General features: G+C 36.9%; 1 protein-coding gene across 2 annotated transcripts in view; it reads left to right on the forward strand.

The window, feature by feature from the left end:
* CEP126 (centrosomal protein 126) overlaps positions 1-14,273 on the forward strand; it is a 41,099-nt gene that overhangs the window by 26,307 nt on the left and 519 nt on the right. Inside the window, exons 8-11 of one of the 2 annotated variants that reach the window (XM_060771066.2) lie at positions 1,200-1,324; positions 3,112-3,184; positions 3,732-3,941; positions 10,651-10,715. In XM_060771066.2, coding sequence (XP_060627049.2) covers positions 1,200-1,324; positions 3,112-3,184; positions 3,732-3,941; positions 10,651-10,715 — 473 coding nt within the window. The remainder of the gene's footprint in view (positions 1-1,199; positions 1,325-3,111; positions 3,185-3,731; positions 3,942-10,650; positions 10,716-14,273) is intronic. The other variant, XM_060771068.2, reaches the window with a different exon arrangement.

Consider the following 14,273-nt stretch of genomic DNA (forward strand, 5'->3'; position numbering starts at 1 on the left):
CACTATCTGCATTCAGTGCTACTGGTTGACTATATTTGAATATCTGTGTATCTGTCTTCTAGACTATGGGTTCCATATACCTTTACAGTGGGTTGTTGTGAGTTTTCCGAACTGTATGGCCATGTTCCAGAAGCATTCTCTCCTGATGTTTCACCCACATCTATGGAAGGCATTCTCAGAGATAATGGGGTCTGTTGGAAACTAAGCAAGGGAGGTTGCTTAGTTTCCAATATTCATCACAACCTCTGAGGATGCCTGCTATAGATGTGGGTGAAACATCAGGAGAGAATGCTTCTGGAACATGACCATACAGCTCAGAAAACTCACAGCAACACAGTGATTCCAGCTATGAAAGCCTTCGACAACATACCTTTATAGTGTTTGTGCAAAATCTAAAAGTTTTAAAAAAATTGAATGTGTCCTTAATTTTAACTGCATCAATATAAAATGCCTTTCATTAGGATCCCTACGCACAAATACACTAAAGCTCTATTTGATTTATCTAGCAATTAAAACTTGATGTCCTGGAAATTAAAAAAAATATGTCTTAGGATTACATGCTTGGACCTATACCTGAGTGATGGGATACACATTTTGTACATAGTGGTCTATTTCTTGTTAAATGGGGCATAGGAAAGGGTGTAGACTATTGGTAGAGCGGGTTCAATTCCTGACATCTCCAAGTCAAGCTGAAAAATAGTTCTTCTTGAAATGCTGGAGAGCTGTCAAAAATAAAGTCCTGGGAAAAATCTTCTCACTTGGTCTCCAACATCTCAGTTGTTGGAGAAATGTATTCCTTGGTAGCAAGACAGTGGGGAATCTGATCATTTTTTTAAAAAAAGGAATAAATGCCTTTTGCAGGTATTACTTAGATTGAGCTCATAGAACTAGATCCTTGTGCCATGAATCTAATCTGTACCTCAGTATGTTGCACATCGATATCAAAAAGACACATTTTCATCTAGCACCAAGTACTAATTATTTCATTCAAAGTCAAGATCAGATTAAACCACCAATGCACTAACTTGATTCTGAGGAACACTGGTAGTAATTGTGTGATATATATACATGTGCTTGGATTTTTCAAGGAGCCACGTCTTCAAAATGGCATACAATAGAGAAAATTAAAATTGCATTTTAAAATAATTTTAAAATTCAAGATAATCAGATGTCTCTGGGGGCCCATTTATCACTTTCAGCTTCTGTTGCTTTTGCAAGGCGAAAACAAATGAATGAAAACAATGAATATAAGCGCAAGGCCCTTCTAGAACAGAGGAGACAAATGACAGTCTCTGCCAGACAGAAGGCCACTGGTGTTGGACAGGTATGTCATAAAAGTAGTTTCTCTCTTATGCATTAGAAATTATATCAATGTTAACAATGAAGAAAATTAAACTGATTTGTTCAGTACAAGAGAATGATTCTACTGTTGTCTGTGGACATATTGCATCCTTCTCTCTGATATGTCAAAACACGGAGAAGGGATGTTGTACCTTAGAAGGCATGAATGGCACTGGCTGAGGGCCTTGTAGAATCATAGAATTGGAAGAGACCTCTTGGGCCATCCAGTCCAACCTCCTACCAAGAAGCAGGAAAATCACATTCAAAGCACCCCTGACAGATGGCCATCCAGCCTGTGCTTAAAAGCCTCCAAAGAAGGAGTCTCCAGCACACTCTGGAGCAGAGAGTTCCACTGCTGAATAGTTCTAACAGTCAGGAAGCTCTTCCTCATGTTCAGGTGGAATCGCCTTTCCTGTAGTTTGAAGCCATTGGTCTATATCCTATTCTCCAGGGCAACAGAAAATAAGCTTGCTCCTTCCTCCCTATGACCTCCCTTCACATATTTATACATGGCCATCATGTCTCTTCCCAGCTGTCTCTTCTTCAGGCTAAAAATGTGCAGTTCTTTCAGCCGCTCCTCATAGGGATTGTTCTCCAGACACTTGATCATTTAGTCACCCTCCACTGGACACATTCCGTCCAGCTTGTTAACATCTCCCTTCAATTGCGGTACCCAGAATTGGACACAGTATTCCAGGTGTGGTGTGACCAAAGCAGAATAGAGGGGGAGCATGACTTCCCTGGATCTAGACACTAGACTCCTATTGATGCTGTTTTAGCTGCCTCATCACATTGTTGGCTAATGTTTAATTGTCATCCACGAGGACTCCAAAATCTTTATCACACATACTGCTGTCGAGCCAGGCAACGTCCCCATTCTGTGTCTTTGCATTTCATTTTTTTCTGCCTAAGTGGAGTATGTTGCATTTGTCCCTGTTAAACTTCATTTTGTTAGTTTAGGCCCATCTCTCAAATCTGTTTTGAATTCTGCTCCGGTCTTCTGGCATATTGGCTATCCCTCCCAATTTGGTGTTGTCTGCAAACTTGATGATTATGCCTTCCAACTCTTCATCTAAGTCATTAATAAAGATGTTGAACAGAACCGAGCCCAGAACTGTGTTCCAGATATCCTGACAGAAGGGCAGGTCATTTTGGTATAACATATCTTAGATATGCTTACACGTGGAAGCTTTGTAGTTCTTGTCATTGGTGTAAAGCCAAGACACAGTATTGAAGTGTCCTTTGAATAAATAAGAAAGCATTGCATGTTCTTCCATCTATGACCTTATTAAAGAAATGGAAGAGGACTAATTGATAGTATCCTCTACCATGACAGCCTGCTGTCTTCCAGAGGTCAGCAGCATACATTCCAGGTGTGGTTTGGCAGTGCAGCCCTCCAAGTAGTGTTGAACTGTAGCTCATAGAGCCCTCCTAGACAGGCCCTATATCCCAGGATCTTATCCCAAGTTTTCTGCTTGAAACTGGATTATATGAGACCACTCTGTCAGATAATCTGGGATAAACAGAAAATCTGGGATCAGATCCTGGAATATAGGGCCTTTAGCCTTATCTTTGGTGGCTATGGATGTTGAGAATTGCAGTTCAACAACTCTTTCAGGGCAATACCTCTACTATAGATATTTTTTCTGCATTTCCTTTATATTTTGTGAATAATGTTGCCATTGCAGAGTCTTGAAATACACTGACTATATAAAATAATTCTGATGTTGCATTTTAAGGTGTTCATGATTTTAAAATGCTTTTTCGTAGAATATTGCACCAGTTGTGAAGCGAGTGCAATCTCAGTTTGCACATGAACCAGTGCAAAGTAATTCTAATGAAGGTAAAGTACCATATTTTAAACTGACTGTTACTTTCTTGTTGTTTTGTGCATGTGTTACACATAAGGAGTTGTAAGTGAAATAAAAGAAAATGGTATTGATGTAAGATCTGTTGGAAAATGAGTGAAGAAACACTTTTCAGTTTGGAGAATAACAGAAAATACTTGCTTTATCTGATTCATTATTTTATGTTCTGCTCATATGTATAAAAAGGGAGTTATCTCCAAATCAAGGGGATTGGGTCCAGTATCATTACTGGTTTCAGCTGAGGAAAAGGTTTATGCCTTTTCCAATGCTTTGTGTGCATCCAGTTCCACTATCCTTAAAATCAGCTGTAATGTAACATGATTGTGATGATAACATTATATCAGAAAACATGGTTGTAGCACTGTAACTACAGGATATGATGTGAATGATTGATGGAGACATAGTATCAGTTACTGCATGAAAGCTTTAAAGCTGACTAATAAACTCAATTTAGTACCTAATACAGATGTTTCTAATCTATCTTGCTTAAAACGATTCTACAGTATGCATTTCTTTTGTTAGTTTCAGATAGTACTACACAGTTTCTGCTGGCAGAAAACCTAGCGAACCTATCAGCTACAGAAAGTGAAATCTTGGCTGGTTTGGATATAGCCCAAGCACACAAACAGACAGGGGTGGTAAACCGACCCCCACGGCAAGGAATGAGTGCTCTGTCGTTTGAAGAGCACCAGGTTCTTCAGTCACTTGACCGCCTTAATCAAAGGCTGCAGAGTAAGTATTCAGTTATTCTTTGCACTGAACTAGTGCTTGAGTGAAATTATACCACTCATACTTGCTTTATTTGGTACAATTAAATCAAAAGTTTATTATGATTTGTCAAAGGCAGTGGAAATAAGGGATTAAGATGCCTTATTTATTTAATTTCAAACCTCCATGATGGGGAAACTGCTGTTTCCAATTATTTTGTGTTCATGGTAGAGAAGTTGGGAGTAACTACTTTCATCTCTTTTATCTGAAAGATAGGGTCCCCTTTGACAGAAACATGGCTTAACACATTGCTATCACACAGCTGCCCTAAGTCCCTATATCTCTATGGAGAGAAAGAAGGGATAGAAATGAAGGAAATAAGTAAAAGGCATTTTAACAGATAATCTTTTCTTCTAAAACACGTTGTTGTGTCTGTAAAAAATAATAGAAATAGGAGTATTCTTTAGCACCTAAGTATGAGTTGTTGTGCAGTTGTAATTTGGGACACTAGCTTGATGAAACAGGAGCCAACATGAGGGCATCCAAACTTTGTTCTGTGTCCCTCTCTCATTTAAAGACTAGGATGAAACACTGTCATGTTTTACATATTTACGCATGGTATTTTAATTTATAGAAGGCCTGTGTATTAGGCAAGGGTTGTTTATGGGAAGGAAATCATATAAATTTATAATTTCTTGTAATCTGTTATTTTACCAATGTGTCAGGCTAGATTGTTGCGGTTTGTTAGTTTATATGTTGAAATTACACAGCAGCCTTCCCAGCTCCAGATCCCAAATTGAATTACACAGAGTATAAAGGAAAAAATGTCTTTACTCTGGAGTAATTGACACATGCAGCTTTATAAAGAAAAATACAGTAGCCTTGACAAACACATTGTCCATTGCAGGAGAAAAGAAACTTACAACACAATGTATTAATCTGCTTCTTTCCAGCAATCTTTGTGGAGTAGTTCCATCTCTGATCACTCCATCTCACCTACTACTTGCATCAAGAAAACCTTCACCTGATATACATTCACCTTAACTTGATTGCTACATTGTCCATGTGTTCTTCCTCAACACACATATAAACAAGAGATGATTCTTGTCAAGACTTACAAAATCATTTACTGTAACACTCCTCCTTGTGTGTAGAGGAAAACACAATACATAATACAATTACATGGCACACTCAAAAATTCCCAAATCATTCAAAACATTCTGATGTTTCTGTACACTCAGTGGCTTAGTTAGTACATCAGCTAGATTTAGATTTGTATTACAATATACCATATCAATTTCACCATTTTTCACTGCATCCCTTACACAACTGTACTTAATATCTACATGCTTGCTTCTTTGTTTTACTCTGGCCTGTGTTGCCATTGTGATGCATGTCTGATTATCCTCATATATTGTTGTTGGATCTTCAACAGGTATTTGCAAGTCTTTAAGCAGTTGTTTGATTACACAAATCTCTGTATATGCTAAGCTAAGTGCACCAAACTCAGCCTCACTGGAACTTAAAGCTACATAACTCTGTTTCTTCGACTTCCAGTCAATTACAGCATTAGAAAACTTAATTAAAACCCCTGTTGTCGATTTTCTATCAGTACAGTTGCCGAAATCACTGTCTGTGTATACCTGCAAGGATAGTGAATCATCTGGACTTAATGCCAAACAAAAATCTTGTGTTTGCTTTAAATATCTTGCCACCCTCTTAAGTCCATTCCATGCAGCAATGGTTGGGTTGCTTGCATATCTGCTTAGAAAATTCACAGCAAATGCAATGTCTGCTCTGGTGTAATTACATATGTACAATAACTGACCAATAATGCTCTTGTATAAAGCTTTCTCTTCAAATATTTCAGCATTTTCCACTTCATTTTGAAAACCTAAAATCATGGGTGATTGAACTCCTTTACACTCTTTCATGTTTAATTTTTCCAAAATCTGCATTATCTTCCCTTTTTGGCTTAACACAAAACCTTGTTCAGTTTTCATAATTTGTACACCAAGAAAATATTGAATTGGACCAAGGTTTCTTAACTTAAAATGTTTTCCTAACTCTTCTGAAAATTTGTCAATTTCTGCTTGAGTTTCAGCCAAAAATGATACATCATCAACATACACAAACAATACTTGATAATCATGTTGTACATTTCTTACATACACGCATGGATCTGCTCTGCTTCTCTGGAAACCCATTTTGGTCAAAACATCATTTAAACAATCATTCCAGACAAGTCCGGCCTGTTTCAATCCGTATAAGGCGCGATTCAACTTAAAATACGTATTGGTATCTCTATACTTTGAACCTGGTGGAGGTACAATATATATATTCTCCTTTAGAGTAGCATTCAGATATGCTGTATTTATGTCAAAATGATATACCTTTAAATTCAAACATGCTGCAAGAGTTAAAATCAATCTTACAGAATTAGGACTAACAGTGGGCGAATACACCTCTGTATAATCTATGTCCCTAATCTGTGTAAACCCTCTAGCAACAAGACGCGCTTTGTACCTTACTTGACCATTAGCATCAATCTTTTGCTTAAAAATCCATTTTGTGTCAATAGGATTACTCCCTCTTGGTAAATCTGCAGGTTCATACACATTTAGCCTTTCCATGCTTTTCATCTCTTCATCTATAGCCTCTAACCATTTGTCTTTCTCTTCTTGTGGCAAACTTTCTATTTCCTCAAAACTTTGAGGCTCATAATTAACTAAACATACTCTTACATTTTGTATTGTGAACCTGTCAGGTTTCTTTCTGGTTCTTTCACTTCTTCTGAGTAAAATTTCCTGACTAGTTCCCTCTTCAGGATCTTCATTCACCTCATCATCCTCATCTGAGGGCCTAGGCCTCTTACATTTTCTAATTATAGGCTTACTTATGAGTTGAGGTGTAGCAGCACTTTCTTGCTTTGTGTTTTGTCTACCTTGCTCATGAGTTTCCTCTTTTGAAATAGGAAAGAAAACTTCCTGATTAGCATGAATCTTATCCCAATTCTGGCTACAGGCAAAGTTAGCAGATCTTGATATAACAATGTTTCCTTCATTATCTAAAAACCGCCAAGCTTTGGCTCCCTGTGCATAGCCAACCATTGTTAATCTCCTGGCTTTATCTTGGCCTTTCCTTCTCAATGGTTTGGGTATGAACACCCATGCCTGTGTCCCAAAATTCCTTAAATGCCCTAATGGAGGCTTCTTGCCATATAACATGAAATAAGGAGTGTTCTCAATAGGCTCACACCAGAGTCTATTAATTAAATAACATGCAGTCATTACTGCTTCTCCCCATAGATTTTGGGATAATCCAGAATCTTCTAACAAAGAATCTTTCACTGTTTGAACTTTTCTTACTAGTCTTTCTATCTTTCCATTTTCTGCACTTTGATAAGCACATGTGAGTCTGTGCTTTATCCCCTCTTTCTTCAGAAAATTTTCTAAACTATGTGAGGTAAACTCTCCTCCTCTGTCAGTTTGGAGAGCCTTTACTCCTACTCCAAATTGTCTCTTCACATATGCCACCCAATTCTTAATAATCTCAAAAACTTCACTCTTTTGTTTCAACAAAAAACACCAAGAAAAACAAGAATAGTCATCTAATATGCACAGTATATAACAGGCTCCACCCTTACTCGGTTGAAACGGTCCGATTAAATCAGCATGTACTAACTGAAACTTTCCCTCTGAGTTTCTTAAACTTTTCTTACTAATTGGAGCTGACTGTGCTTTAGTTTTCTTACATACATTGCAATCTAGAAACTTCATGCAATGTTTTAATTTTATACCTTCACTAAACTCTGGCATTTTATACAAAACTTTGAAACTTGGGTGACCTAATGTTCTATGTAAATCATGAATGCATCCCTGGTGTAATGGAGCATTCTTACTTACTACATTTACATCACTTGTGTTACCTCCTGAAGTCAACACATACAAATCCCCTTGTAATACACCAGTTCCACATAACTTATTCCCTTTCAAAATTCTGACTTTTCCTCCAGAAAAATTAACTTCATACCTTCTTTATCCAGTTTTCCGACTGATAATAAATTGTACTCAATCTCTGGAACTAAAAATACATTCCTTAATGTTTTACCCAAATGCTTAACATAAACTTCCCCTTGCCCCTGTACTTTGTACTGTTTTCCATCTGCAAGGGTAACATTTGAACATTTAGGATTTACAGGATTACAAATCAAACTTTTGTTGTTCACTATATGCTGTGAACATCCAGAGTCCACGTAAAATATGTCTTCATCTGTTGGACTCCCTTGGGACTTCACAATGCTGACATGCGAGGAACTCCTCCTCTGGTTCACCTTCTTCCACCCTTGCTGCTTCTGCTGCTGCTTTGGACAATTCCTCTTTAAATGTTTTGGAGACCCACAATTAAAGCACCTTCTCACCACACAAACTTTCTCCGTCTCCTCCTCGAGTGCAACTCCGGCTGACTGCTTTCCTTGAGAACGCCCTGCTGTGTTTGCAGTCTCCAGACAACGATCTCTTCGCCTTTCACAATCAGCAAGAATTCTAGCACAAATATATTGGAGGTTTAATTGTGCTTGTGGGAGTGATTCCAAGGAATTTACTATCCTGTCAAACGAATCATCCAAGGATGACAGGACAATAAAACATTTGTTTGGCTCTGTGAGATGAAAGTCTCTCTCCTCCAATTGCAAAAACAAACTCTGCAATATCTGCAAATGGTCTTTCAGACTTTCATTCTTCTCCAATCTCTTCCTGTAAAGTCGCCTTGCCAGTACAGCCACTGTTGCTGCTGAACTGGAAGCATGTACTTCTCTGAGTCTCACCCAAATTGCGTTGGGAGTTGGCAGGCTGCTTATATGAACCAATTGGTCATCGTCAACTCCTAACATCAGAGTAGACCTCGCTCTTTCCAGAGCTCTCAGCTGCTCTGCTGTAGCTGGCTGCGGCACCGGGTTCTCTGTGCATTCCCACAAGGATTCTCTCCTCAAATAACTTTCCATTCTGACTTTCCAAATGGAATAGTTATTGCCATTTAACCTGGCCATAGGGAAAGCAAAATTCATTCCAGTATCCATTTTCTTGTTTTGCCAACAAAAACACAATGCAAAACCAAAAATGTCTTCAAAACTGGAACTGGAGAAAAATAATATCCAACTGGACAATCTGGTCAGACTGGGCAAGCTGGGCAGACTGGGCCCATAACCTGTTGCGGTTTGTTAGTTTATATGTTGAAATTACACAGCAGCCTTCCCAGCTCCAGATCCCAAATTGAATTACACAGAGTATAAAGGAAAAAATGTCTTTACTCTGGAGTAATTGACACATGCAGCTTTATAAAGAAAAATACAGTAGCCTTGACAAACACATTGTCCATTGCAGGAGAAAAGAAACTTACAACACAATGTATTAATCTGCTTCTTTCCAGCAATCTTTGTGGAGTAGTTCCATCTCTGATCACTCCATCTCACCTACTACTTGCATCAAGAAAACCTTCACCTGATATACATTCACCTTAACTTGATTGCTACATTGTCCATGTGTTCTTCCTCAACACACATATAAACAAGAGATGATTCTTGTCAAGACTTACAAAATCATTTACTGTAACATAGATTACCCCAACACTCCCTTCCATGACACCATTTTGCTGTTCTCCGTGCATTTATTTATTTAGTGTTTCAGAAGTGAGTTGCGGGTACATTCTCTGTGCAGAGAGAAGATGGAACTCCTTGCACCTTTTTGTGTAAAGTAGAGGAGTTGGTTGGTACTGGGAGGAAGTGCTCCTCTAACAGCTGTGATGTGTGGTTGCTTCATGTACTTCTCTTACAGATTGGAGTATTGAGCAGCACCCAAAAGAATTAAGAGGCCATGGGATCATGGTTTGAAAATCTTTTGCTACTGTCCTTTGAAATTTCTCTCCAAGTGCTGGTCCTAATTAAGAGAATTGGGGTCTAGAATTATACTTCTATGGTCTAAAGACTAGGCAGTGGTCCCACCCTGGTTTACACTGTGGTATAAATATGATGCTGATTATGACAGCATTTGATGATCATATTTCTATCAAAAAGGATTGTCTACTAAATAAAGGCTACAATGCTACCTGATTTTACTGTGAATTCAGAAGCCCTGGCTTCAGATGGAATGGTCAGAACCTCAGCTTCATTCATGATTAAAATGTAAGAAACACCTTGTGCTAGAAATATCCATTCATTTCAGTATCCTGTTTACAATAGTGGCCAACCAGATGCCTCTTGAAATTCAAGCAAACAAGAACATTAACAGACAATTGCTCTTTCCCCAATCAACTAGTATTCATTAGCATATTTATGAAGTTTCTACATAGAGGTTCCATTTTCTCACCCTGGCGAACAGTTGTTGATAAAACTATCCTCAATAAAATACAAATGAAAACAAACATCTTTACATTCCTGCAAATTAAAAACAGCCAGTGTAGTGCAGTGGGCTATGTCTCTGGAGAGCATGGCACCATGTAAACCCATTGGGCAACTTTGGGAAAGGCAGATTCCCTCTCAGAAGAGTCAAAAGCAACCACCTTCTGACAAATCTTGCCAGGAATAGCCCATGATAGATTTGTCTTAGGGTCACCAAGTCGGAAATGACTTGATGGGCACACAATAGGAACATCATATATATCTGAAAGAAGAAGTGATTTTGCAAATTGTTTCTTTTTCTATCATATGATTGAAGTTTTCTGTCTTATGCCATTTTAGATGTCCAAGAAACCATTAACAAAAACCCACCTTCTACAAGTGTTATGCAGACTATTTCCCCTTTGGTAAGCAGACAGATTTGCTCTTCCAATTTTATATGTTCATTGTGTTGTTTATATGTGTTAAGGAAAAAGGTAGGTATTTTAAAATCAGGAGTTCAATACTAGGTTTTCCAGAGGCATATGGCTGGCTACTATTAAAACTAAAATACTGGAATATAATAATAATATTAATACCCAAACCTGACAAAGACTTAACAGACCCAGGGTCATACAGGCCCATATCATTAATAAACCAGGATGCAAAGATATTGTCCGCGATATTAGCTAATAGAATGAATAAATGTATGTATAAGTACATAAAAGAAGATCAGTGTGGGTTTATAAAAGGAAGACAAATGTCAAATTTGATAGGGAGAGTACTAAATAAAATTCATTGGGCTAAAGAGGGGAAGGGAAAAGCAGGGATACTATCACTAGATATTTTTAAAGCGTTCGATTGTGTGGAATGGGAGACACTAGGGGAAATATTGAATAAATTTGGAATGGGAAATAAAATAAAAGGAGTACTAAAACAATTTTATTCAAAGAACTCAGCAGTGATAACTATAAATGATGGAGTGACAAACGAAATAAAAGTGACTAGAGGAACTAGACAAGGGTGCCCTTTGTCCCCGATATTATTTGCTATGGTGATAGAACTTTTTGCTAATAATATAAGGAACGATAAAAATTTAGAAGGATTAGGAAAAAAGGAGAAACAGAAGGTGAGCTTATTCGCTGACGATACATTGTTATTTATAGAAAATATAGTGGAGAAAATAGATAGAATAAAAGAACATTTGGAGATATTTGGGAAAGCAACGGGTTTACAAGTTAATTGGAACAAGTCAGAAATGATGCTACTCAATTATACAAGAGAAGAAGAAAAAAAATTATAGAACAGAGAAAAATGGGAATAAGAATTAAGAATAAATTAAAATACTTGGGAGTAATAATAACTAAGGATTTAAAAGAGATAGAGGAAGTAAATGTAGTAACTTTAAGAAAAGAAGTTCAGAAAAAGTTAATAGAGTACGAAGGTATACATTTATCCTGGTTTGGAAGAATAGCATTAGTAAAAATGAAAATACTTCCAAAAATAAATTTTATATTTAGAATGTTACCACTTCAAATCACAGAAGAAGAACTAATTAGATGGCAACAAATGATTAATAAGTACTGCAATGGAAGTAAAAGAAACAGGCTAAACAAACAGTTATGGTATAGATCGCAAAAGGAGGGTGGACTAGCACTACCTAATATAAAAAAATATTATGAAGCAAGTAGATTAAATTTGGTTATAGAAGGAATGGTTAAAAAAGAGGGAATAGATTGGCTTAGTAATGATTCAGGAAAAGTGGAAGATGAAACTTGGAATATATTTTTTAAACAGCTTACTAGAAAAGAACTGAGGGAAATTAGAAACCCAATGCTGAGCAACATACTGAAAGTATGGAATAAATACAAGGGGAGGTTAATAAAGGAAGGATCAATTATAACCCCAATAGTGATGGAAAAGAAATTCCCAAAAAAATTTAAAAAAGCAATGGATAAAAAGGTAAGGGAAATAAATTTAGATAGAATAGGGGATTGGATGAAAGTGGAAATGAAGAGGGAAAGGATGTTGGAAGAGTTTAAAGAAATAAAATTATCATGGTTTCATTGTATACAACTAGAACAATGGTTAATAAACTGGAAAAAAAATAGAAATGGAAGCCAACTCAATCAATTCGAACAAATAATACAGAAGGGAAGGGCTGTAGAAGAACACGAAAACTTGAGAGGTATAATTAGCAAAATCTATAAGATACTAATTGAAATGAAGGATGGGAAAATAAAAAAGTGTACCCTTAAGGAGATTTGGGAAGAGGATTTAGGGATAAAAATAAGTGAAATAGAGTGGCAACAGTTATGGGGACAAAGACATTTAAAAAATTTATCGATACGAGTTAAAGAAAATTATTATAAGTTAATATGGAAGTGGTACTTAACACCGGTAAGAATAGCATATATGAATAAAAACAATTCAACAAATTGTTGGAGAGGGTGTCAAGAACCAGGAACATATATACATATGTGGTGGCAATGTAAATATGTAAATAATTTTTGGGAGAAAGTATTTAGAGAAATAGAAATTATAATGAATATGAAAATAGACAAAAGTCCTAGTATAGCCTTATTATCATTATATACCAATAAGCAACTGAAAAAGGAGGATAAAGAAGCGATAACAAACTTACTAACTATAGCAAGACTGCTCATAGCAAGGAACTGGAAAAAAGAAATGAATATACAAATAGAGGAGTGGTATAAGGAAGCATGGAAAATAGCATTAAATGATAAACTGACATGTATATTAAAGGTTAAAAAAGGTATATGGAAACAAAGTGATTTTGATGCTATATGGGGAAAAATTGTGGTAAATGGATTAAAAAATAAGGAAGGAAAATTACCATCACAAGAAGAAATGAAATTTTGGACAGATGAAATGTAAGAAATGTGGCTTGAGACGGGTGGAGGGGAGCACTGAGGTGAAAAAAGGGGAAAAAAAGAGAAAAGGGGAGGAAATGTCAAAGCAAAACAACAAAACAACATGTTAAAGAGGTTGATGTATAAAATGCAATAGTATGTAATAATTGTGATAAATCAATAAAAATTAATTAAAAAAAAATACTGAACCAGATAGCTATTATTGTGATACAACAAAATATAGTCTGACAATATTCTGAAACATCTGTATTTCACAGTGGTCGTATTCAGACATTCTGATGAATTTTTTGATAATATTAAGTATTCTGTTGCATTCTGTTCAATGTTTCTACTTCCAGTTAGAGCAGCAAAACGAAACATGGGCAAACTTCAGCCCTCCAGGTGTTTTGGAATTCAACTCCCAGAAATCGCAGCCAGCTTGCTGGCTGTTAGAAATTACCTGGAAGGCTGAAGTTTGCCCATGCCTGAACTAAACAAACCATGAACCTTTAGTCCACGATTTGCTTATTGTGACATACAAACTCCACAAGGAGCTGGCACTGTATGACATGCCAGATGCAAGGACACCAGGCCTTTTTTTAAGCATCATTGGTATTGGGAAAGGGAGAAAGAAAAATACAACAACATAGATTTTCAGTCCTGGATAACAGCTGCATGTCTACAGTAAACAATACAATAAAACCTGAGCTGATAAAGAATTATATGTATTCTAGTCGTTCCTCTTGTTGCTGTGTATTCCTGCCTACAAGAGGCAATGTAAACAGCAGCTCCCTCCAGTATCTTTTAGTACAGTGGGTCCCCAGATCTTTTGGCCTTCAACTCCCAAAAATCCTAACGGCTGGTAAACTGGCTGGGATTTCTGGAAGATTTAGGCCAAAACATCTGGGGACCCACAGGTTGAGAACCTCTGTCTTAGTGTCTATAAACAGCAAATCAGAGGAAAAGCGGAAACACGGTGACAATAGGAGTGATTAGAATTACCTGCTTTCTCTCTTCTTTCTACGTTATTTTTCCTTCTGGTATCATGTGTCATGCACCAAAACACATTTGTTTTGTTAACTAAAGTATATATCTGTACAATATTAGTTCTTA

Source organism: Anolis sagrei, chromosome 3, assembly GCF_037176765.1.
Source record: "Anolis sagrei isolate rAnoSag1 chromosome 3, rAnoSag1.mat, whole genome shotgun sequence".
In the NCBI taxonomy this organism is placed as follows: domain Eukaryota; kingdom Metazoa; phylum Chordata; class Lepidosauria; order Squamata; family Dactyloidae; genus Anolis; species Anolis sagrei.